At 42.6% G+C, this 26,752-nt stretch overlaps 1 protein-coding gene across 1 annotated transcript in view; it reads right to left on the reverse strand.

Annotated features, from left to right (window-relative positions):
• The window catches only part of ZGRF1 (zinc finger GRF-type containing 1), a 2,981,513-nt gene that overhangs the window by 2,724,530 nt on the left and 230,231 nt on the right, over nt 1-26,752 (reverse strand). The window contains 1 exon segment of the mRNA XM_044061551.1: nt 15,104-15,184. Within this exon segment, the coding sequence (XP_043917486.1) occupies nt 15,104-15,184 (81 nt within the window).

Consider the following 26,752-nt stretch of genomic DNA (forward strand, 5'->3'; position numbering starts at 1 on the left):
GGGCCAGTAAAATCATCTTGGGTTTGTCCTGCTTGATCTTTAATAACACCCGTGGAAGAAGAGGTAGTGGAGGAAAGGCATACCCCGAGAGGTTCCTCCAACTGAATGAGAGAGCATCCACTTTCCATGCTAGTTTGTGAAATGTCCTTGTGCAAAAAATTTGTAACTGGTGGTTGAGGGGGGGGGGGGTGCAAATAGATCTATGTCCGAGCAGCCCCAGGCTTCTGTAATCATCTTGAATATTTGGGTGTCTAGCATCCACTCGTGTGGTTCTGACAGGTTCCTGCTCAGGCTGTCTGTCAGAACATTTTGTTTCCCTGGCAGGAACTGAGCTCGTAGATCCACTTTGCAAGCTAGAGCTGTGTTCCATAGAGTCATGGCTAGTCTGCAAAGGGGGTAGGAGTGTGAACCCCCTTGCTTGTTTATGTACCACATAACTGTGGTGTTGTCTGTCCATATCAGTATTTGTCCTGGCTGTAGAAGATCCCTGAAAGCCAAGAGGGCATTCTGTACAGCTAACATCTCTTTTAAATTGATATGTAGGTGCTTCTGATCCTCTGTTCAAAAACCTTGCAGGCCTTTCCCCTGCAAGTGGGCTCCCCATGCGTAATCCGAGGCGTCCGTGGTTAACACTTGGCTGGTTGGAGGCAGACTGAAGGCTTTCCCTTTGTTGTGAAGACATGCCATGGTCCAACAATGGAATTCCTTTTGTAGGCAAGGCAAGACCGCAATCTGTGTGTCTAGACTGTGGCAATGTTGGGACCATACACTTTTTAGGTACCATTGTATTTTCCTCATATGAAGTCTTGCATTTGGTATGAGAAGGATGCAGGAGGCCATGTAACCCAAAGCCTGCAGGAATTTCCTTGCAGTTAGCTGAGACATTAATGCCAAGGTTTTGAAAGTTGAAGCCAGCTGTAGTTGTTTTTCGGATGTCAGGAATGCCATCTGGGTTGTTGTGTTTAGAAGTTCACCCAGAAAAGTTATCTGTTGTGTGGGTGTCAAATTTGACTTTATGTTCACAGTGAATCCCAGGTACTTGAGTAGATTTTGAACAAATTCCAGGTGCTGGAGTAAGACATCCTTGCTGTCTGCTTGAATAAGGCAGTCGTCCAGATAGGGATAAATTTGAATTCCCTTGAGTCTGCAATAAGCCACTACTGGTGCCAGGCATTTCTTGAAGACCCTGGGAGCAGTAGACAAGCCAAAGGGCAGCGCAGAGAATTGGTAATGTTTCGAACTGGCCTTGAACCTGAGGTATTTTCTGCACTCCTGTCTGATAGGGATGTGTAGGTAAGCCTCCTTTAAATCCAATGTCACCATCCATGCATTTTTGCTCAACATTGGCAGGAGCTGCTGCAGAGTAAGCATCTTGAACTTCGGTATCTCCAGGAAAGTATTTAAGACTGACAGATCCAGGATGGGTCTCCATGAATTTTGTTTTCTGGGAACTAGAAAAAGCCTTGAGTAAAAGCCTTGCCCCATCTCTGACTGTGGAACCAGTTCTATGGCCCTCATACTCATGAGAGATCCCACCTGGTTTAATGCCTCTGCCCATTGGTGTTTTGGTAGGTCTGGCCATCCGTTTGGTCTTGGTAAGGTATGAAAGTGGAATTTGTAACCTCTTGAAACTACATCCAGAACCCACCTGTCTTGGGTTATGCAAGTCCAGTTTTGTTGAAAAAGAGAGAGTTTTCCTCCTGGAGGGGCTTCCAGGACAGAAGTTCCTGGAGCCTTGCAGGGGGAGTCATTGAGCCTGTTTTCTGTAAGCTTGAGTTCTGTCCTCTCCTCCCCAGGGGGTGGAAGCACCCCACTGTCTAGGTCTGTACGAGGTCTGTGCTTGGGGCCTCCCTCTGGAGCACCTATATCTACCCCTCTGAGGCCTGTCCGAGCTGGGAAAGGACCAATTTTTAGTTGGCCAATTTCTGCTAAATCTTGGGGGCTGAATTTGTAAGAAATCCTTAACCGTTTGCATGGATTTTGCCTTATCCTCCATTTTCTTTATCACCTCTTCAGCCTTAGACCCAAACAAAACATTATGCTGAACAGGAGCATCCAGTAACTTTGCTTTCACTTGATCAGGTAAGTTTTGTTCCTTTAACCAAGCATGCCTTCTAATGACAGTGCCAGTGGCAGCCGCCCTGCATGAAGCCTCCAAGGCATCAAAACCTCAGTAGCATGCATCAAATCGTGTAATTCTTTATATCTGCACATGCAGAAATGGTACTTAGCTTTTGTTTCATAACAGACAGCAGAAATTGCTGATATTTTAGCATATGAAATTGACAATTTAAAGCCCTGATAGATAAAGTAGCAGAAGTGTACACTTTTTTGCCCCATCTCTCCAAAGCTCTAGAATCCTTATCTGACGGAATATGGTTTTTAGCAGAGGCGGCTTTAACACCCTTAGGACCCTGAGAAATGGTTTCTGGATCAGCAGCAGGGTTTTTGTAAAGGAACTGGTGGGAGTCAGGGACCCTGTAATATCTGTCAGGCTTTGCAGGGGCTGGAGGAAAGGAGTCAGGAGTTAAATTAGCCTCAGAAAAAACATCATCCACAATATCCAAAACAGGAGGAATAGCCAGGGGTCTATGTTGGGGAAAAGGAAGGAAATCCCTAAGCCTTCTCTTAGATTCAGAGTACTCCTGTCCTTCCCAGTGAAAATATTCCCTCATGTCATGTAAAGTTTCCCCAAAAGAAAAATCCTCAGGGGGAGAAGCTGATGGAATGGATTCCTCAGCATCAGAATCCTCATAAGGAGGGAAAGCATAATCCTGTTCAGAGGAAGACACTGAAGAAATAGATGCCTGATCAGAGGATTCATAATCCAATTCTTGCCTTGGCCTTCTGTCTGGAGGGGGATGTGAACCCCTAATTATGGTTAGTAAGTCCTCCGCCATTTTAAGCAGCTGTTTCTGAGATTTGGGTCCCGGATCAGAAGAGGCCTGGGCTGGTGTCATTGATTTAGAAGGAGTCTTCGCCTTTGTCCTTGGCTTTGCCTTTATCAGAAGTTATGTAGTCTTGAAAACCCCCTCTGAAGCCGGTACCTGCACAGCGGCTCCAGACCCATCCGAGGGGGCACTGTCCGAAGGTCCTGCAGCTGGAGTACTCAAAGGCCTAGTTGGCTCCTCAAGGGAGTCCGTTTCGGCAATCGGTTCTGAAATGGCCGACGACAGGGGCTGCAAAAGCGCCTCACTGACGACGGCCGAACCTGAAGCTAGCTCTGCTTGTAAACCGTCGTCTGATTTGGACCTCGGAGGCCTGTCCTTATCCTTGCGTCGTTTGTGAACTCTGGTAGTTGAAGCGTGTCCGACGACATTTTATAATTAAGTCGCCTGCCAAAGTAGTGAAAAGCAAAATCGTACCTCCGCTTTATAGTACATTGGTTAAATCTAGCACAAAACAGACAACTAGCTATTTCGTGGTCAGGGCCTAAACAAGGAATACAGTAAGAGTGGAAATCCTTATGAGGTATTTGCTTCCCACAAGAAATACAATTATTAACTTTTTCTGACATCGGACTGGAGCAAGAAAAAAGTTTCCCCAACGGGGTACTTAGCTTTTAGAAGAAGTCGTCGCCAGTCTTCGGAATGAAGCACGAAAAAATATCAGGAGTCAGCTGACCAGCACTTGCGAACTGCTTCTACCGCACGGCAAGAAAGACTGGAGAACATAGCGTCGGCTGGCAGCTTTGTACTCCTGGCGCTCTGACGTCAGGGAGCATGACTGAACAGCCAACGCCAGACCCAGACTTTGGGATTCTGGCCGACCGAGGTCCGCCTGCCGGCAGGAAGAACCCTACAGTGATGACTGCAACAGTGAAACACGATGAACATCATATAGAATATTATATTCATAAATTAGCAGAAAGTAATCTAAGAATTAAGCCAACATGGGAATGGAGAAAGGAGATTCTGCCAACAGAGATGACTGCAATTAGGGATACAGAGAATAGGCAAGAGGGGATTGGAATTTAATGGAAAAAACTGGTAAAGGAAAGAAGGTCTTGGGAGCAAATAACTAGAGCGGGAAAGGTAACAGAATGTGAAGACGCCAAGACCTTATTTGTACTGCAGGTTAGAGATTGCCTTCCCTAGCCATGATTGATATCAGAGTACAGGCAAAGAGAAAGAAATAGGGGGTCCTAAATGAAAGACCAGAATTGGCAGTGTTTTTATAGAATCTAGAACATAAGTTGCCGTTAAGTAGGAAATAATCAGTACAGCATCTAAAATATTGCATGATAACTAAAGGGATCAATCACAGGAGGTTAGGGAAAGGAGACTGGATAAGCAATTCAAAAACAAACAATAGGGGGTTATATGTATGACTCTTAAATATGCAACAAGGTCTAAAAGATTTAGGATCTTTGTTTGGAAGTGTTTATAAAGGCATTTTTTACCCCAGGTAGACTCAAAAGAATTTTTTCTCAGGTAGATAGCAAATGCTGGAGGTGTGATGGGGAAGAAAGACATAACGGGAAACATTTTCTGCGAGTGTAAAGAATTGGCAGACTTTAAAGATTCCCTGCAGATTGCTCTGTCAGAGATACTGGGTGAGCAAATTGGTTTAACTAAGGAAATTTTTTTTTTGAAGGAGCACCTTGTAAGAAGCAGTGGTGGTTTGAAATTAGAAGTTATGTACTTACCATAACTTGGCATCTGTGTTGTCCATTTTTCATTTTTCCTCATGAATGGGTCTTGGATCCAATCCTTGGATTTGACTCGGCCGAATATACAAGAATTCGGACTCAAAGTTCGAGCTCCTCCCACTACCCATAATGCTCTATTCCATCTCCAACTCCTCAGATTAGGTTTGCTGCCTTACTGCCCACTGTGGTATATTGATAGAAAACAAACAAAAAAAAGATGGATCTCAAAACCAGGAACGTGAAAGTTCCAAGAGCATCCACAGATCCTTCTAGGAGTGACAGGAGCAGGGAATGGTTAGAAGGGAAGGTGAGGAAGAATGAAAATGGACAACACAGATGCCAAGTTATGGTAAGTACATAACTTTTTACTCTGATGTTGTCCTTCTCATTCTTCCTCACAAATGGGTCAGAGTCCGCAGCTACATAACTTTTGGGAGGCCCTCAAGGAAGGATACACCTGAGCACTGTTGAACCAAAGGAAGCTCTGCTTCTAGAGACAATGTCTAATTCGTAATGTGACAAAGTCTTTAACCAAGGGGTTTCTGTGCAGATGTCGTCAATGGAGGTTCTTGAAAAACAGATGAAGTAGCCATAGATCTAGTGGAATGCGCACTAGAAGGACTAAGCAGCTCCAAACCTTTTCTGAGAATACAAATCAGCAAACCATTTCTCCAGAGTCATTTTGGATACTGCCTGACCCAAGCGTTTAGGGGAAAAAGATACAAACAGCCGATCAGATTTCCGGCACTGTTTTTTCCTGTGGAGATAAAAATGCAATTGCCTGTGTACCTTAAGAAAGTCAGCATATATTTTGCCTTTATTAGTAAAGTTTGGAAAGAAAACTATAATTGTATGGACTGGTTAATGTTGACCTCTGTGGCCACTTTAGGCAAAAGGAAGGATTGGTTCATAGAGACACACTATCTTTATGGAAGATAATGTAAGGAGGCCTAGCTGACAAGGCTTGGAGTTTAGAAATTCTTTTTGCTGAAATGACAGCTATTAAAAAGATGGTTTTCCAGGAAAGAAACTTCATGACCCATTTGTCCGCTAGTTCAAAGGGTTTCTGAGTTAACCTCTGAAGGACCACTGTCAAATCCCACGAAGGAGAGGGATCTTTTATTGGAGGTCTAAGGAAGAAAGTCCCCTTCATGAAAGCTTTACATAATCTAGAAGTGGGAGAGAATTTATTTATTTTATTTTATTTTACATTTGTTAACAAATGTAAAATAAAATAAATAAAATAAAAAATATAGAGAATCTTTTCCATTTGCTTCTGTAAACTTTCTTGGCGCAAGTGTTCTGAGGCGACGATAATGTAAGAAACTGGGGAAGCGAGCCTGGACCGTCTTACTATCACTGGAAGTGGAGAAACCGGAGAAACCATGTGGTTAGTTTAAGGGAGTGCAATGTTGTATTTCCGATGGATGAGATACGAGAACCTGAGTGGGCTCTAGTATCCACGGGGGAACCACACCTGTCGAGGCCAAAAGGGGATCAGTGAGGATGACTGAGCTCTTCAGCCTTCTTGTTTTCTGTAGAAACTTTGGAATCAGGGGAAGGGAGGATAGGCATAGAGGAGATGGGGGGGGGGGGGCAACTGTAAATCACAGCATCCCTCGGGGACACTCCTGGAGGGGGGGATCAAGAGCAAAGTACTTGCTGCACTTGTTGATGAAGGGGAGAGGGAAACAGGTTGAAGTAAGGCTGGCCCCAGTAGCTGAAGATCATATTTGCTACTGTTTGATTGAGAGACCATTACTGAGCAATCAAAACTGACCTGCTGTGTCTGTCTGGTGGTGACCTGCTGTGTCTGTCTGGTGGTGAGTTAGTTTCCCCTTGTATCTGCGTTGCAATAAGAAAGTGGTCTGCAGATATTGCCCATTCCCAAACCCTCATGGCCTCTCTACACAATGGGTAAGAACGGGTTCCTCCTAATTTGCTGATGTACCAGACTACTGACATGTTATATGGATGGACTGCAATAGTCCCTAGAGGTAGAACATCCCGAAAAGCTTACAACATTAGGAAGACTGCTCTTATCTCTTAGACACTGATATGCAAACTTAGTTTCCAAGGGGGACCACATTCCTTGGACCAACCTTCACATGAAATGTCCCCCTCCCCCAGCCCAGTTGGGAAGCATCTGTGGTCATTGTGGCTATTGAGGGACGAAGAGAGAAAGAAGTCATCTGACTGGATCCACCAGCAAACATGACATTTGTAAACTGGAGTGAGTTTTCTGGGAAATGACAGAGGTTGGTAAAGAATGGACCACTGAAGTACCAGTGTCCATTGCAGGATACGCAAAAAGAATCTTGCTCGAGGAACTAGAAGAAACGCAAAGTACACTTGTGTACACTTACCATAAATGTAGATGTTCGAGTGTATTCACAGTTGCAGTCATCACATTTGGGTTATCTGCTTGCAGTAGCCCTCAATCGGCCTGATTATCAAAGTCTTGGGTCCTGCGTCGGTTGCTGTCTCATCTTCCGTGACGTCAGGTAGTCAGGGGTATAAAGCATGCAGCAGACGCCATTACATCAGTTTTTCTATACACACATATATATATACATATATATATATATATACATATATATATATATATATATATATATATATATATATATATATATATATATATATATACACACATACATATATATACACACACACACACACACACACACACACACACACACACACACACACACACACACAAGGTTATACCTCCAACAAAAAAGCAAATACACCAAAAAGCTTTTAAGCATAGTAAAGGAGAATAGAGGTATAGCCAAAAGAAGTCAAGGGGGCTGGAGGGAGGGTAACCAGGACTGCAACAGTGAATACACTCGAACATCTACATTTATGGTAAGTGTACACAGCTGTACTATGTTCTTCGTGTTTCACTGTTGTAGTCATTACATTTGGGTAGATTCCCAAAGCTAAGGATGGGAGGAGGAATTTAGATAGCATTAGGACCATCTATTAGGCCCTGCAAGACTGCAGTGGCAAAGCCAGCTGTGGATTTAGAGAAAATTGGTAAATGGTAATGCTTGGTGAAAGTATGTACAGAACTCAGAGTAGCAGCTTCTAGGATGTCTCTGGTAGGGACACCTCTGAGAAAGGCTGCAGAGGAAGATGCAGCCCTGGTTGAATGGGGTCTAATCCCCTGTGGGATAGGTTTTCCATGGTGCTTATAGCAGAAATGAATGCAATGGCCTATCCATTTAGAAATGGTTTGCTTTAAAATAGCCTTCCCCTCTGCCCCTGCAACAAATACCACCAGCAGTTGTTCAGATTTCCTTTGAAGTTTAGTCTTGTCGAAGTAAAATCTGAGTTGTCTGTGCACATCCAAGGAGTGCAGTATCCGTTCCCCTTTGTTCTGTGGATTAGAAAAGAAGGTTGGCAAATGAATGGATTGATTAAGAGCCACACTGGATACCACCTTGGGCATGAAGGAGGGATTGGTCCTGAGGGACACCCTGTCCACATGAAAGCTGATGAAAAGCTCCACTGCCGTAAGAGCCTGTAATTCAGATACCCTTTCTTGCTGAAGTGATTGCTAAAAGGAAAGATGTTTTCCAATAAAGGAATTTTAACTCTGCACTTGCAGCTGGCTCAAAAGGAGGAAGAGTGAGTTTTTCCAATACAAAGTTAAGGTCCCAGGCTGAAGTTGGGGTTCTTCTGGGTGGTCTTAAGTTTTTGGCCCCTCTGAGGAACTGCTTGAGCAGTGGGTGAGAAAAGAGGGGTGGTTCTGTGTTGTAATGAGCTGAAATGGCTGAGGCGTGAATTTTGATGGAGGAAAAGGAAAGGCCCTTGTGAAGCATCTCAGTTAAGTATTTAAGAATCTGAAGTAAATTGGGCACTGCTGTGACCATCCCTTGAGCTTGGTTCCAGGCACAGAATCTTTTCCATTTTTCAGCATAAGATTTTCTAGTACTAGGCCTCCTTGCCTCCCAAACAACATCGAACACTTGTTTACTGAAGGATGGTAACAGAGAGATTAGGTAATTAGCCAGGCTGCCAGGTTCAGGGTTTGAAGCTGGGGGTGCAGAATCTGGCTCTCCTGCTGTGACAGCAGGGTAGGGATCTGAGGCAGGTGCCATGGCGCTAGCTGTGACACACTGCACAAGAGGGGGTAGCAGTGTTGGCGTGGCCAGTCTGGTGCAATCAGCATCACCCTTGGTTTGTCCTGTTTGCTCTTTAGTAGTACTTTGGAGAGGAGAGGCAGAGGAGGAAAGGCATAAACTGATACGTTTTTCCAGCTGAAAGACAGAGCATCCACTTTCCAAGCTCGTTTGTGGGGAATCCTTGTGCAAAATTTGTCCAGTTGATGGTTCTGGGGAGAGGCAAACAGGTCTATATCTGGGCTCCCCCACTTGCTTGTCAACATGTTGAAAATCCTTGGTTCCAGTTTCCACTCGTGTGGGTCCATGAGGTTTCTGCTTAGTCCGTCTGCTAGTGTATTTTGTTTTCCTGGCAGGAACTGAGCATGTAGATTCACTTGGTAGCTCAAGGCTGTGCTCCACAATGCCATGGCTAGTCTGCAGAGGGGTTAAGAATGGGTACCCCCCCCCCTGCTTGTTTATGTACCACACGACAGTGGTGTTGTCCGTCATTAGTTGTCCTGGAAGAATGTGGTCCTTGAAGGCTGTCAGAGCATTCTGTACAGCTAAAATTTCCTTTTGATTTATGTGCAGGTGCATTTGACTTGGGTACAATTTGCCCGGAATGCACTTCCCTGCCAGGTGAGCCTCCCATGCATAGTCTGATGCATTTCTGATTAAGATTTGGGCGGCAGGGGGTAATGTGAATGGTAGTCCCCTGCCCACCAAAGGAACTCCAGGCAAGGTATGATAGGAATCCTTGCTTCTAGATCCTGTGAATGTTGACACCATAGGCTTTTGAGATACCATTGTAGCTTCCTCATATGCTGCCTTGCATATGGAATTAGAAGAATGCAGGAGGCCATGAACCCCAAGGCTTGCAGCATTTGCCTTGCAGATAGCTGGGTTTTTGTGGCCACTTGTTTGAAGTAAGCTGTCAAATTAATCTGTTTCTCTGGCATGAGGGAAGCCATCTGGGAAGTTATATACAAGCTTGCTCCCAGGAATATAATTTATTGATAGGGTACAAGGTGAGATTTCCTTTTGTTTATGGTGTACTCCAGACAAGTCAGTACCCTTTGAACAAAGGCCAGATGATTCAAAAGAATGTCCTTGCTTTCTGCCTGAATTAGACAACTGTCCAGGTATGGGTATATTTGAATATTTCTTTACTTGCAAAATGCAATGACTGGAGCTAGGCACTTTGTGAATACCCTGGGCACAGTAAATAAGCCAAAGGGCAGTGCAGAGAACTGATAGAGCATGTAGCCTGCTTTGAAGCGTAGGTATCTTCTGCAAGACTCCCTGATAGGGATGTGCAGGTATGCTTCTTTTAAGTCTAGTGTTGCCAACCATGCATCCTTGCCTAGCATAGGAAGCAGCTGGTGAAGAGTCAGCATTTTGAATTTTGGAATCACCAGAAAGGTGTTTACAATAGAAAGGTCCAGGATAGGATGCCATGTATTGCCTTTTCTGGGTACCAGAAAAAGTCTCGAATAGAAACCTTGTCCCTTTTCCTCTTCTGGTACCAACTGAATAGCCCCCATGTTTAAGAGAGAGAGTACTTGATTTTGGGCCTCTGCCCACTGATTTGGGGGTAGATCTGGCCACCAGTTTGGTGTTAGTAACGTGTGGAAATGAAATCTGTATCCTTGGGACACTACATTTAAAACTCATTTGTCCTGGGTAACGAGCTCCCAGTTTTTGGCCTGCAGACCAATCTTTCCGCATAAAGGAGCATTCAGTTCGGTAGTGCTTGGTAGTTTTAAAAGCAAGTCATTGAAACAGTTTTTCATAGGGTGGAGTCTTACTACTCCCAAGTTTGGGTGCAGAAACCCCTCACTGCCTAGTCTTGTGTGTCCCTTGGTACTGAAACCAGGGGGTTTGCTGTGTCTGGGTTTGGCTTGAGAAGACCTGGAAGGGGCTAGAAAGGACCAATTTTTAGAGGGCCAATGACTACTAAATTTAGTTGTCTGAACTTGTAAGAAATCTTTACCACTTTGCATAGATTTAGCTTTATCTTCCATCTTTTTAAGAATTTCCTCAGCCTTGTTGCCGAACAGGCAGTCCTGATTTAAGGGAGCATCTAACAATTTAGCTTTAACATCATCAGGCAAACCTTGCTCCTTAAGCCAGGCATGCCTTCTGAGCACAGACCCAGTAACAGCAGCCCTGCAAGAGGCCTCTAATGAATCAAATCCACATTACAAAGTATGTTTTCCAACCTGTTCAGCAGAATGCATTAAATCCTCTAATTCTTTATTTTAAGCACAGTCAGGAAGTAACAATTTTCTGTGTAAGCAATCCAATAACATGTTGTTGATACTTTAACATATGAAACTGGCAGTTTAAAGCCCTAATGGCCAAGGTTGCCGAAGTGTAAACTTTCTTACCCCATCTATCCAGCGCCCTGGAGTCTCTATCAGAGGGGGTAGGATTTTTAGCAGTAGAAGCCTTAATGCCCTTGGGTCCCTGTGAAATAGTCTCTGGATCCGCAATAGGATTTTTAAAAAGGAACTTATGAGAATCAGGAACCCTGTAATATCTGCCAGGTTTTCTGGGAGCAGGCGGCAAAGAATCAGGAGCCAAACTAGAGTCTGAAAAGGCATCAACAATGTCTAGTACAGCAGATACAGCTAAAGGCCTGTGCTGAGGTAGGAGTAAGAAATCCCTAAGCCTCTTTACTGAATCAGAAAAGTCCCGGCTTTCCCAGTGGAAATGCTCCCTTAGAGTATGCAAGGTCTCGCCAAAAGAAAAATCCTCTGGAGGGGAAGCAGATGGAACAGAGTCCTCTGCATCAGAATCCTCATAAGTAGATAAGGGCAAATCCAGATCAACAGAAGAATCAGAAAAATCAGAATCCTGTTCAGAAGATTCATAAACAACTTCAGTCCTAGGTCTTTTAGAAGGGGGAGGTTGGCTTCCCCTGATTAGGATTACAAGATCTTCAGCCATTCTTATCATTTGTTTTTTTAGGCACAGAGGCCTGAACATGTGGCCTGGGCCACCGCGGCATCGGTTTCTTAGGCATGGTTCGAGATGCTGGCCTAAATGAAGGAGGCGTTGGTTTAATATGCAAGTCCGTAGGCCTGAATACACCCTCAGAAGCCGGTGCCTGCACAGCGGCTCCGGACCCATCCAAGATAGAGACATCCAGAGGTTCCACAGTTGAAGCATCTCGTGGCATACTGGACTCCGAATGGGTCTCAGTAGAGGCCTGCGAGTCAGTAGTAGTGGGTATCAGGGGCTGCGAAAGCGCCTCACTGAGTACCAGCGAACTGGCGACTGGCTTAGGCCTGTCTCTGTCTTTAGCTTTGCGTTTTTTTTCGGAATCCTGGTAGTCGGATGGCTAAGCGACGACAATTCTGGATAATTAAACCGAGAACCGAAATATTTAGAAGCAAAAATATACAGACAACGGATAGTGCGCTGATTAAATAAAGCACAAAACCAACAGCAAGGTACGTCGTGGTCAGGGCCTAGGCAAGGAATACAGTACGAATAAAAATCTTTGTGAGGTATTTGCTTTCCACAAGTAATGCAATTATTAACTTTTACTGACATCGGTAAGGAGCAAGAAAAAGTTTCCCCAACAGGATACTTAGCTTTAGTTGAAGACTTCAGTTCTGAAACTCGAAAACGAAAATTTCAGGAGTCAGCCGACCGGCACTTGTGAACTGCTTCTGATTCGGGCATGGCAAGAAAGACTGATGTAATGGCGTCGGCTGCATGCTTTTCTACCCCTGACGTCATGGAAGAAGGGACAGCAACCGATGCAGGACCCAAGACTTTGTTAATCAGGCCGACTGAGGGCTACTGCAAGCAGATAACCCAAATGTAATGACTGCAACAGTGAAATGTGAAGAACATCTACATAGAATTAACAGTAAGAATGCACAGGCTCTAGTATGACAAGTTAACATAGTTAAAGTGAGAGAGAAAAAAAAGCAAATACATTTTACATTTACATTTTAACAAATTCAATATGTAGTCATAACATAAATTATGTCACAGTATCCTAGCTGTTCAAACTGAATAAGGGAAATAAAGATGAGAACAGGAATAGTTAAAGTAGGTAACAAAAAAGAGACGCAAGTATCAGCCAGGAGATGTACAGGAACATAGCCAATGATTGGTGAGATGTTCCTTGAGGAGTAGCTTGAATTTGGGAGCACAGAATGCGTTGTGGGATTGAGTTCCAGGTTTTAGACATTTTACTGGAGAATAGAGAATCTCCAAAGATGTTGTTAGCCTTAATGACTATTAGAAGTTTCTCAGAGGATCTTAACATTTTGCAGTTAATATTTACTTGAACGAGGTGCAAGTGCAGGACAGTGTTCAGGTCGGTAAATAATGGAATGGTCCATGGTTAGTTGGTACAGGGATAGTAGATTAGGTAACTTGATCCAACTGAGTTTATGCAGCACAGTGCAGTGTTGAGATTTATGTGGTTGGTTTGTGGCAAATTTGGCATTTTTATTTTAACAGGCCTCTAGTTTACTTGTACCTGTTTTTCAAAGGTTGGTAAAAATGTGAGCAGAGTATAGAAGGGTGGACAGTAGGTGAGTTCTGGCTGTGGATAGCCTGATGTTATTAGAAAGGTAAGGTTTGGCTCTGTAGAGTGAGCCAAGTGTGATATGAACCTTTTTGAAGGTTAGTGTTATGTGTTTACCAAATTTAAGACAATTATCAATTATGACCCCCTAGAAGTTTAGTTTGTTCCATAGGCTTGATCGAAGTTTTATTGGAAGAGCAGATGATGAAGTGGGGAAGGTTGTTTTCGGGTTTGATATTGAAGAAGATAATCAATTTAGTTTTGTTCAGGCTGAGTACTGGTCGGTGGTCGGAAAGACAATTTTCTATGTCCAGGAGATATTTTTTTTTTTTTTTCTTAGAGTTCATGAAGGGTTGGGGCAGAGCAGATGAGGGAGGAATCATCGACATATTGTACAATGAAGGCTATTTGAGTGGCAGTGCTGAGGTTATCATTAAATATGATGAAAAGCAGGGGCCCAAGGATTGAGCCTTGCGGTACACCCTCAGACATGGATAGGAGGGGGAGAGTTTGTTATCCCACTTGACTGCCTGCTGTCTGTCAAACAGGTAATTGTAAAACCAAGATAGTGCAGGTTGGGTAAGGTTATAGGATGAAAGTTCATGGAGCAGTTTTTGGTGGGAAACTGTGTCAAAAGCTTTAGACATATCAAGGAAAATGAAAGAGACAAGTTGGTCCTTATTTCTGCAATGGTTTACAGAATTGGTAAAGCTAATTAGTGCTGTAGTAGTGCCGTACTTGGGTCTAAAACCATGCTGGGAAATGGAGATAAGGTTATTATTTAGTAAATAGTCAAGGAGTTGTTTATGGGTGCATTTTTCCAGAATTTTGGCCAGTGGGGGGAGAAATCCCAAAAAGATGCCAAAACAGAAAAATACAAAGCTGTAAATATAGCAATAAAAGAAAAATTTCTTTCAAGATTTGAGGGGCAGGACATTTATGATGAAAAGAAGTCATGTAAATAACTTTTCAATTCATATGGGGGAAAACATTTGAAGGAGGAGGAATTTGCACTTTGTTTTTAAACCCAGGCTTCCTGTTGGTAGCCCTTGCACAAAAGACTAAACTTCACACTCTCAAGATATGTCTGGTTTCTAAAAGATTTAGCTAGAAGACTGATGCTTGCCTCCAGCTGAATTCTATTCATATTTGTAATCTTTTGCAGCAATGATCCTTAGAATGAATATCCACTGTTCCGAAACCAGCTCCATGGCATAAAGCAATAATGCTCCAACTACAGCCCAAGTGACCCAAGTCTGAGTAGCAGCTTGAGGGCTGATGGATGGAGATGGCAGTGAAGGATAGGCATGCCATTTAGCTCAAGTCCATTACTATGGCACAGGTTATTAGACTGGGACAAGCCTTTTTGCAGGGTGGCTGAGTCTTTGGGGGATTTAATTAATGCTCCCAGCTTGCAGTCATCTACAGACTTGGTCTTAAGATATTTTTTGTGCTATTTGTTTAAAAAATAGGATGGACTACGAATGATGCTTTATTTTAGAGTTAGCCATGAAAATCCATTTGTATTATGTTACTGCATAAACAAGGGAGCTATATCCAACTATGCGTAAGCATTATATTAAGTATCATTGCAGCTTATTAGTTTAGCTCCTAACTTGTACTAGAAACACACATAGTTTCCCCTCATTATTATACTGACAGATCCAAAGGAAATCTTTACACAGCCTTTTAAATATGTATAACAAAAAAGTTAAATTATGTCTTCTACTACAAAACTTCACCACAATCAATGATGTTTAGCATTGTTGAGTCTTGCATATATTTTACCTTATTTCCGTCAGGACATAATTTTAATATTCCATCTTGCCACGTCTTTGTCTTCTTTGTCTTCTGATGGGTGTAGAGCACCTTATTTAAAGAAAAGTATTGGCTTTGTTTTCAACAGAAATTAGACAGATACAAACAAAATACTAATTTTAACTATTTCTAACTTAATAGACAGGGTAAATCTGATATTAGGGAGTGCCTTGCCTTAAAAGGGATTACTACAAAACCAACAGTCATTTACAACCTACAGTACCCAGCAAAGTTGAATCAATGTAAGCAACAATAATCAGGAGTCTTCATTTGTAAATATTAGATGGCACAAGGAAAATGAGTTCTCAAACCTACTGATAACAAAAAAAGGACATTTCTGACATACCAAATTTATAAATGATGAAAGTATGAACAACTTTCTAAATTTCTCATCCTCTTCTTTATTACCTGCAGTCTGTGGAAATAACTTGCTGTACGTAGGCCATAACAGAACTCGTAATAGTTCTGCTATGATACCTCAGACCCCCAGCCTAACAAAATGCACCAGCTTGACAAGTACTACATTAAACTCTTCCCTAGCAGTGCTTTATCAGGGTCAAATGGGATCTTAGGCATGGTAATGGACCAACCCCTCCCTCAACCCTTCTAATACCCATTACTTGGCTGTCTATCCCCAATTACCATAAACACTATTCAAACCTGTCAGCATGCATAATATTTTCCACTTTACTTTTACAGTACTTAGAGATTTGATTTGAAACTTTTATTTCAAATTCTACAGCACAAAACACTGATTTTTTTTTTTTTTTTTGCTGAAGAATACAAAACTCAATCTCACACTGAAAACAGACTTAACGTAAGCAACAATATGATTCTCTTCCCTTGAAACTCACATTCACTGAAAATGTATCTGGTCAGTGTGCACTTTGTGCACATTTATATGCACAGACATTCACCAAACCCAGCAATTATCACTACATTGCTGACTACATCCTTCTCAGATGTCAGTGTCAAAAAATTAATAAAAATAATAATGACTGAAATCACATATTTCAAATTTGTTTCACACAGACAAACAGTAGCCAAAGAATTCCAGCTTAATTGTCACACACACACAAAGTCCTGTAAAGCCAGATTATTGATTTTTAAAAATGAACAGATGATAAAAGTATAAGATACTTTCATCCACAGACAGCTCTCCAACCCCACCAGCAGTTACAGCCACTTTGTTGACTGCATACACTGATTATTGTTAAAGAAACAAATTATGTGAACTTTCTTTGTATATTGAAAGAGTATTTCTTAACTACTTGATAACATTTGTTAAGTTAATATACACAATTTCTGCAGATGTTAAAAGTCATCTGACTAATTCCACTTTAAAGGGAGATATCATATTGATCATTGCTGCAGTAGCCTTAGCTATATAAATAGATTAATCCAGCTTAGAATACTTGGGAGGTGGAAAGAGAAGGTTCCTGGAACCCCTGGATAATGGTCTCAGCAAAGCCTGATCTAGACCTAGAAAGAGATTCAAGGTTGCAGTAATTTGTAAAAGTATGTATACAGAACGAAGTTGCAGCTTCTCGAAAACTTCTAGAACCCAACCCTTTCCAAAAAGCCATAGACAAAGCCAAAAAGCTATAGACAAAGCCAAGGTCCCGGTACAGTTGACCTTGATTCTGCCTGGAATAGTTTTGCCATGGTGTGAATAACAAAAGGTAACAGCCTGAGAAAACCACATGAAAATAGTCAGTTTTAAATCATGTTGTCCATTCTTCTTACCTTCACAAGAAATGAACATCTGATCCACTGATCTGAATGATTTTGCTGTGTCAAGATGGTCTTTGACTATCCAAGATATCAATAATCCTTTCTCCCTCATTTTTAGGTTCAGGAAAGAAAATGAGGAGATGGATTATTTGGCTTAAAGTGAATTGGGATACAGCTTTAGGCATAAAAGGATTAGTTGTCAAAGAAAAGTACAGTTTTGTACCTACCATAAATATAGATGTCCGATAGGTATGCATCTGCAGTCCTTACATATGGGTTGTCCTGCCTCAGGCAGCCCTTCGGTCAGCCGGATTCCAAAGTCTGGGTCCGGCGTCGGCTGATGTCGCCCCTTCCCCGACGTCAGAGCGCCTGGGTATAAAAGTGTCAGCCGACGCCATCTTCCTCAGTTTTTCTTGCCCCAGATGCCAGGTGCCCTCTAAGGAAGGCTAAATTTGGTAGAAATACAAAATATTGCAAACATGCACAGTAATATAAAACAAATACACCATAATAGATAACCCCAGCTAGCTATAAGAGGGATAAGTACCCAAGAAGTACCACAGAGGGGAAGGAGGGAGGGTAAACCTGACTGCAGATGCATACCTATCGGACATCTACATTTATGGTAGATACAAAACTGTACTATGTCCTTCAAGGATGCATCTGCAGTCCTTACATATGGGTAGAACACCATAGACAAGCTGGGGGTGGTAGGCTCTAAGAAAATGATGGTGTAGCTAAAATGCCCTGCAGGACTGCCGTAGCAAAGCCTGCTCTGGATCTGGAATATAAGGGTAAATTGTAATGCTTGGAAAATGTATGCACGGAGCTCCATGTAGCAGCTTCTAAAATTTCCTTGGTAGCCACCCCTCTTAAGAAGGCTGTGGAGGTGGCTGTAGCTCTGGTGGAATGAGGTCTGATGTTAGCTGGCACCGCTTTTCCATGGTAAGAGTAGCAGAATCGAATGCAATTTCCTATCCATTTTGAAATTGTCTGTTTGGAAATTGCTTTTCCTTGAATGCCTGCAGCATATGCTACCAACAGCTGGTCAGTTTTTCTGAAAGTCTTAGTTCTGTCCAAGTATTGGCGTAACTGTCTGTGAATGTCCAGGGTATGCAGAAGTTTCTCTCCCTTGTTTTGTGGGTTTGGAAAGAAGGTAGGCAGGTGAATAGCTTGGTTCAATGAGACACTGGATACCACCTTTGGCATGAATGAAGGATTGGTCCTCAAGGAGACTCTGTCCTGATGAAAAATAAGAAATGGTTGTACTGCCATGAGTGCCTGCAATTCAGATACTCTTCTTGCTGAGGTTATGGCCAGAAGGAAGGCAGTCTTCCAAGACAGGAACTGTAACTCTGAAGATGTTGCTGGTTCAAAGGGAGGTAAAGTCAACTTTTCCAACATGAAGTTAAGGTCCCATGTAGGCACTGGTGGTTTTCTTGGAGGATTGATGTTTTTAATTCCTCTTAGAAACTTCCTTAGGAGAGGATGAGAGAAGACAGGTGGATCAGTATTGTATTCTGCTGAAATTGCTGAAGCATGATTTTTTATGGAAGAGTAAGAAAGGCCATTATGGAGCATGTCTGCCAAGTATTCCAGGATATGTGCCATGCTCATCACTGTGGCATCTAGGCCCTTTGCGGTGCTCCAAGTGTGGAATCTTTTCCATTTTGCTGAATATATCTTTCTCGTGGAAGGTCTGTGAGCTTCCAAGATGATATCCTTCACTCTCTTGGATAGCTTTTCCTGTTGAGGAGTCAAGGTATTCTCCAGGCTGTCAGCTGCAGGGTTTTCAGGCTGAAGTGCAGAGTTTTGTAATTGTGCTGTGTCAGAAGGAGTGTCCATAGTGGTAGAGGCCACGGTTCCGTGTGTGACAGGCTCCGTAACAAAGGGTACCAGTGCTGCCTTGGCCTGTCCGGGGCTATTAGAATCACTTTTGGCTGCTCTGTCTTGATTTTCAGTAAGACCTTGGTCATTAGTGGGAGTGGTGGAAATGCATACACTGTTAGAGTATTCCAACTGAAAGAGAGGGAGTCCACTTTCCATGCTTGTGGGTGGTATGTCCTTGTGCAAAATTTCTTCAGCTGATGATTGTGGTGGGAGGCAAAAAGATCTATGTCCGGCCTCCCCCATGATTGTGTTATCTGAAGGAAGATGTCTGGGTGCAGCATCCATTCGTGTGGGTCCATGGTATTTCTGCTTAGGCTGTCTGCCAGTATATTCTTTTCCTGGCACAAACTGGGATTGCAGCTCTATATTGAGTTTTAGGGAAAGTTCCCAAAGATTCATTGCTAGTCTGCAAAGAGGGAAGGAATGGGTACCTCCTTGCTTGTTTATGTACCACATAACTGTGGTATTGTCTGTCCTTATTAGCAGGTGGCCTTGATGTAGAAAGAGCTTGAAGGCCTCGATTGCATGAATCACTGCCAGCATTTCCTTTTGGTTTATGTGCAAGCGCAATTCTTTCTGAGACCATAGACCTTGGATGCATCTGTCCTCCATATGTGCTCCCCATCCATGGTCTGAAGCGTCAGAGGTAATGGTTTGGTTGGTTACTGGCTTGCTGAAAGGCAGGCCCCTGTTTGATTGGCTTGCTTGGGCCCACCACAGGAATTTCTTTTGAAGGCATGGAATGAGTGGTATCAAAGCTTCTAGGCTGTGATTGTGCTGAGACCATAGACTCCTTAGGTACCATTGTAGTTTTCTCATATGCAGCCTTGCTTGTGGAATCAGAAGAATGCACGATGCCATGTAACCCAGGGCCTGCAGGATTTTCCTTGCAGTCATCTGAGTTTGTTTTGTTAGATTTTTGAAGTAATCCGGTAGTTGTCTTTGTTTTTCTTCTGTGAGAAAAGCCATTTGGGTGGTTGTATCTAGTTCCACACCCAGAAAAGTTATTCTTTGGGATGGCACAAGTCTTGACTTGTGAATGTTGACTGTGTATCCCAAGGCCTGCACTAGGCGGATGGCATAATTCAAATGTTTTTCCAAAGTTTGTTGGCTGTCCGCTTGTATAAGGCAGTCGTCCAGATGCGGGTACATTTGAATCCCCTGAAGTCTGCAGTGTGCAATTACTGATGCCAGGCATTTCGTGAATACTCTGGGCGCAGTAGATAAGCCAAAGGGCAATGCTGAGAATTGATAATGCTCTGAACCTGCAAGAAAAATGAGGTGTCTTCTGCAACTTTGTCTGATAGGGACATGCAGGTATGCCTCCTTGAGGTCTAGAGTTACCAGCCATGACCCCTTGCCCAGCATGAGAAGGAGTTGCTGTAGGGTCAGCATTTTGAATTTTGGCACAATGAGATAAGTATTCAGTGTGGACAAATCGAGAATAGGCCTCCATTGTTTTTCTTTTCTTGGAACAAGGAATAGTCTGGAATAAAATCCTTGGCCTTGTTCTGAGAGAGGAACCTTTTCTATAGCGTTCATTTGCAATAGGTTGGCAATTTGTTTTAAAGCCTCTGCCCTCTGATTTGGTGGCAGGTTTGGCATTCCCTTTCTTTCTGGTAATGTATGGAAATGGAGCCTGTATCCTTTGTCTATTATTTGCAGTGTCCATTTGTCCCTTGTAATACTGTGCCAATTATTTGAGAATAAAGACAACTTTCCGCCCAACGGTACTTCTACTTGAGCCCTGGTCGGCGGGGTCAAGGTGAAGTCATTGAGTCTGTCCTTGTGCAGCAGTTGTTGGACCTGCACTACCTCTCTGGTTAGGAGGCTGCCATTGACGTCCTCTGTAGGAGCATCTAGCTTGCCCTCTACCTCTGGCACGCCTGTTCTTGCCTCTTTGAAATCTCTCTTCCGGAAAGGACCAATTCTTAGAAGGCCAATTTCTGCTGAATCTTGGTGGTTGTACCTGGAGGAAATCTTTGACTGTTGGTACAGATTTTGCCTTTTCCTCAAATTTCTTTAAGACCTCTTGAGCAGTGGAGCCAAATAACTTTTGCTTTTCCAGTGGAGCATCCAGAAACTTAGCCTTAACATGATCTGGCAGAGATTGTTCCTTCAGCCAGGCATGTCTACGTATGACTGCACCTGTCATTGCTGACCTACATGAAGCTTCCAATGCATCATAACCACACTGCAAGAAATGGTTGCTAACCTGTTGTGAATTATGTACCAGATCCTGAAGTGACTTACGATCTAGGGGTTCAGGCGAAGACAGTTTTTTCTGCAATTCATCTAACAAATACTCTTGGCACTGTATCATATGAAATTGACAATTTAAAGCCCTCATAGACAGAGTGGAAGAAGTGTACACTTTTTACCCCACCTCTCTAAAGCCCTGGACTCCCTTTCAGAGGGGAGTGGATTTTTAGAAGTGGCAGCTGCAACCCCTTTAGGACCCTGGGAAATAGTTTCTGGGTCAGCAGAGTGGGCCTTATAAAGGAAATGATGCGAGTCCGGGACCCTGTAGTACCTATCGGGTTTAACAGGAGCCAGAGGAAGGGTGTCAGGGGTAGTGCTAGACTCAGAATACACATCATCAATGACACTTAAAACAGGAGGAATAGCCAAAGGTCTATGCTGAGGTAAATGAAGAAAAGTCCTTAATCTCTTCCTGGAATCGGAGAATTCCTGGCCCTGCCATTGGAAATGCTCTCTCATGGAGTGAAGGGTCTCCCCAAAGGACAGCTCTTCAGGAGGGGAGGCAGAGGGAATAGATTCCTCAGCATCAGAATCCTCGTAGGCCGTGAAGGCCTCCTCCTGGTAGTCTGATAGAGCAGAGCCATCAGAGGACTGAGGTTCAGCAGACTCAACCCTGGGCCTTTTGTCTAGTGGGGGTTGAGAGCCCCTGTCCGGATGAGGCTGAGAGCCCCTAATTAAGGAAATAAGGTCCTCAGCCAAACTTAGTATCTGAGAACCTGTAGTGGATCCCTGAGAAATAGACTTGGGAGGCAGAGTTTTTTGATGCTTAGCAGCTTTAGCCCTAGTGAAAGCTTTTATGGACATGGATGCAGGGGGCCTGGCTGCCCCACGTGCTGGAGTAGTTTTGTCTAGGGGAATGGTGTCGGTAGGTTCCTGAACACCGGTTTCCGAGGGTAATTCTATAACCGACTCAGAAAAGGCCTCCGGGACCCAGGCTGTCGGTTGAGCGGTTTCTACGGATGGAAGCACCAAGGACTCTGTTTCAGCCGAGACTGAGACACTCGCGGCAGGCCTAGGAGCGGTTTCAGCCGAAACCACGGTACGCGTGTGTTGGTCCTTGTCCTTAAGTTCCTTGGTTAAATGAGAAGTCGGAGTCTCCGACGGCATTTTATAAGAGAAACTAGCCCCAAAAAATTCCTCTGCAAACTCCGACCGACGCCTAAGAGTGCGTCGATTAAAGGAGGCACAGGCAGTACAGGCCGAGACGTCGTGGTCTGGGCCTAGGCAGGGGAGGCAGTAGGAATGGAAATCCTTATGAGGTATTTGTTTCCCACAAGTCAAGCAATTATTAACTTTAAGCGTTTGATCTGACATCGGCTGAGGCAAGAAAGAGTCCCCAACGGGGTACTTAGCTTTTTGAAGTCTTCGGTAGCTGAAGTTACAGGAGCTGGCCGGCCGGCACTTGCGAACTGCTTCTGCTTCGGGCACCACGCGGCAAGAAAGACTGGGGAAGATGGCGTCGGCTGACACTTTTATACCCTAGGCACTCTGACGTCGGGGAAGGGGCGACATCAGCCGACGCCGGACCCAGACTTTGGAATCCGGCCGACCGAAGGGCTGCCTGAGGCAGGACAACCCATATGTAAGAACTGCAGATGCATCCTTGAAGGACATCCCTGTCTCTGTGGAAAATGAGATAGACTCACCACATGAGCTTGCAACTCAGATACCCTTCTTCCAGAGGTCAGAGCAATTAGTAAAACTGTCATGTTAAGAACCTGAAGTCAGTCAGATGAGCTGGTTCAAATGAAGCAAGCGTTAGCCTCTAACACAAAATTAAAATCCCAAGGAGGGATTACTGTTATTCTTGGAGGTCTCTTGTGCAAAACCACTTTCAAAAAAATTGACATGAGAATGCCTTGAAAGAGGAGGATCCATGGTCAGACATGCTGAAATTGCCATTAAATGAACCTTGATGGAGGAGTAAAAAAGACCAAAGGATAGTAACTCCATAAGATTTGCAGCTCAGATACTCTTCCTCCAGAGGTCAAAGCAACTGGAAAAAACGTTTTCCATGTTAAGAACCAAAAGTCTGTCAGATGAGCTGGTTCAAATGGAACAACTGTTAGCTTCAACTAACACAAAATTAAGTTCCCAAGGAAGGGCCACCAATTTTCTATGAGGTATCGTACAAGTCCCTTTCAAAAACATACTCACATGAGAATGCCTTGAATAAGGAGGATCCATTGGCAGACATGCTGAAATAGCCAATACATAAACCTTGGGGAGGTAGTAAGGAAGGCCATAGGATTGTAACTCACACAAATATTGCAAAACCATATAAACACTAGCCCTGAATGGGTGATGGTTATGTTATTAGTAACAAGCAGAAAAACTTTTCCATTTACTAATATATGATTTTTTAATAGCAGGCTTTCTTGCCTCCATTAGTACATGCTGCATGCCCTCAGTAAACAGCTGTCTAAAAGGAATTATAAAACTATTATCCATGCTTTCATTTGAAGTTGACTGGGGTCACGGTGCATCAAACACCCCTGTTCTTGTGTGAGTAGATCCATTCTGTTAGGAAGCTTGTGGTGACTGCTTGTGGTGACTGCCCTGACTATTTCAAAAAGAAGGAAGAACCACTGCTGCCTATGCTAAAGGAATCCCCACAATGATCTTGGGGAATCTCTTCTGAATATTCAGATGTATCCTGCATATCAGAGGAAAGTGTGGAAAACACACAAACATTCTTGTCCACGGAAAAGAAAGACATCAGTCTTTCAGGCTTTCTTACATGGATTAATTGAGCAGAATCTTGCCAGCTGACTGCTCAAAGCTGCAAAGAGGTCTATTTGAGGAACTCCTCACCGATGGATCAACCTTGGAAAACCCCCTGATCAAGTTTCCATTCATCAGAGTCTGCCTTTGTCCTGCTCAGCTTGTCTAGCCCACAATTTTGCTCTGACAGGATGTAGGATGCCTGCAGATGAGACTGTCCTGTGAAGCTATACCCCAAGCTAACATGGCAGGTCTACAAAGGAAGTAAGACCTGGTTCTCCCTAGCCTATTGATATACCACATAACTGTGATATCATCTGTGTGACAATGCGAGTCATTGCCTGCTATAGCAGGAGAAGTAGGACAGTGGATGCATAACATATGCCAGCACAGCTAGCAGGAATTTTATTAAGACTTGTATGTCACTTGTATATCAAACTGATTTGTGCAGATGCTTGTGTTGCAAAATGTATTTGTAAAGCTACTTGTGTTAAAGATGGACCAACATTGGTCCTGACTGTATTGTAATTGATTAAATGTACAGGTTTTAACAGAGGATACTGGAAGAGAATAGGTTAATCTCAGACCAGCCAACTTTGAAAAATAGTAAGAAATTACTTACTTAATGCCTGCACCAGAGAATGGTTTATTAGTTCCTATAGGAAGAGTGGAAGTGTTTTATGGTTTTATAGCTTCCAGATGCTACAACACATCTCAGCAAAGGTGTGTCTGTGTGCGTCTGTAAAACACATATGTGCTAAAAGCTGGTTAAGTATCTAGCAATGAGGGTATCACGGGAACCAGAAGTTAGCTGACCAGAGGTATGTGGTGTCATTCTGTAACCTAGGACAAAAATGATGACAGAGAAGTTTCAAAGCAGTCCGTTTTTAGAACCTGACAAAGTAAGATCACTCACCTAATTCATCTTGCCTTCTCAAATAAGTGACTAGGAAATAGTAAGTAATTTGGTACTTGCGTATTAACTCAACCAGGTTGGCACACTTTGTAGAATGACATGTTTTTGTGTTAGTATGTATAATATGAAGGATATAAAGTGTGGTATTCAAATGCTTGTTATTATTTACTGATTTCGTTCCACAGTGATATGTCAGAAAACCAAAAATGTTATGATGAACTGAACAGAAATATGAAGCAAAAATATGGACGGGTGAGAGATGTGTATTAACACCGACTTAGTGGAGTGTTTTAAAAAACGTAATTTCACCCTCTTGTATATACATTAACCTGATCGCTGGCAGTAATTTTGTCCAGTCCCTCCTAAAAATTAGCATTTTCTGGTTAAGTCACAGGGGGATAACACATAACAGACCGTCAGTAATGACAAGATGTTACAGTTCCACCTACTGTTCATCAGAAAATGTTACTGCACAATTTGTTGTTTCATTAATATTTTAAGTTAATTAATGCAGTGTCTTTGTTGATCATTACTTTTGACTTTGTCCCATATTTTTGGGCAAAGTAGTTAAGAAATATATGGAAGGTCCATGCTATTATTCTTTTTGATGTGCACCCAAGGTTACACGGCAAGCTGCTGTAGGTCTGGAACAGCCTTTCCTAAAACTAAAAACTTGAAAAATGCATTATTTATTTTGATATGTTGGTGGGGTTACTGCTCTTTGGCAGAGCCCTGTTTTCAGTAGATAACCTGGGGTGTAAAAGCACCGTAGCTAAAGAGTTGTGAGATGATACCATTTCTACATGGAGTATTACAGCTTAGATAACCTGTGTTTATTAATTCGCAGTAACCTAACAAAGTAGATCAGCTATCATAACTCCACAGATGAAAAAACTCAACCCAGGAATCACAAATGTCTTGAGACCAAAAATAAGTTAAAAATGTTAAATAACTTTAATGAATAACAAACAAAAATTGATCAAGTGCTTTTGCTTGGTTCATACCAGGCTTTATCAAAATGTTAAACAGTGGAAAACAAGGCCATTTTATATCATCGTACAGTAGTCATGTGACCTCTTAATTAACCACACATACTGTTAATTATAATAATAGTGTCTTTCTTCTTATTAATTTCGTATAAATGCTCATAGATCCCTTTTCTTGGTGGCCTCTCAGTCTTGCCAACATAAAAACTGTAACATTCCATACAAACACCGAGATAAACCACCCCTTTTGATGCACAATTGTAATAACTTTGTGCATTAACCTTAAAGTTCCTGGAGGAAATATATAAACTACTACTGTTGTATATGTAAGGACACTGATTGCATGCACCACATTTAAAGGTGCCTACCTTGTTGGAAAAATATGAATGCTTTCTGTCATTATTCCTACTTTCAAATAAACCCTTTAAATTAATGTCTCTCTTTCTTGTAAATCCGGGCTTAGCAGGTATAATTTTGTTAATGTCCTCCTGTAGTGTCAACACTGGCCAATATGTCAGAATAGTCATTTCAACTTGTTGTGAGTCCCTGGTGTATGTATAAACAAAGTTGTATAATGACTGTTGTTCAGCATCATGTGAGTGCTCTAGTGCCTTACCTTTACCAAGTAATGGTGGATATTTTGATTCCCTATTACTCAAAATCTCCTTTGCCAAGTTGTTCACCAAGTGATCTGGATAACCTCTCTCCAAAAAGAGTTTTCTTAAAAATCAGCTTCAAGAAATAGATCCTGGGTACTTGTCATCCTGGATGCACGAATGAGTTGTCCTTTTATTATACCTTTTTTCTGATAAAAAGGGTGGCCACTATCAAAATGCAGAAATGTGTTGGAAAACGTCGTCTTTCTGTATATTTTAGATTGAAAAATATTATTAACGTGGTCTTTGAATAAAAGAACATCCAAAGAGTGTAGGGGAATTTTCACTCACGTTATGTGTGAAAGCTAAAAAACCTGTAGTGGAATTGATGTAAGTAATAAAATTTGAGAAACTGTCCATATCACCATCCCATAGTATCAAAATGTCATCCAGGTAGCGTTTATAATAAATAATATGTTCAGCCCAACTCGTTGAAAATATAAATTTATTT

This window comes from Protopterus annectens, chromosome 2.part0, assembly GCF_019279795.1.
Source record: "Protopterus annectens isolate FY-2018-M chromosome 2.part0, PAN1.0, whole genome shotgun sequence".
NCBI lineage: Eukaryota > Metazoa > Chordata > Ceratodontiformes > Protopteridae > Protopterus > Protopterus annectens.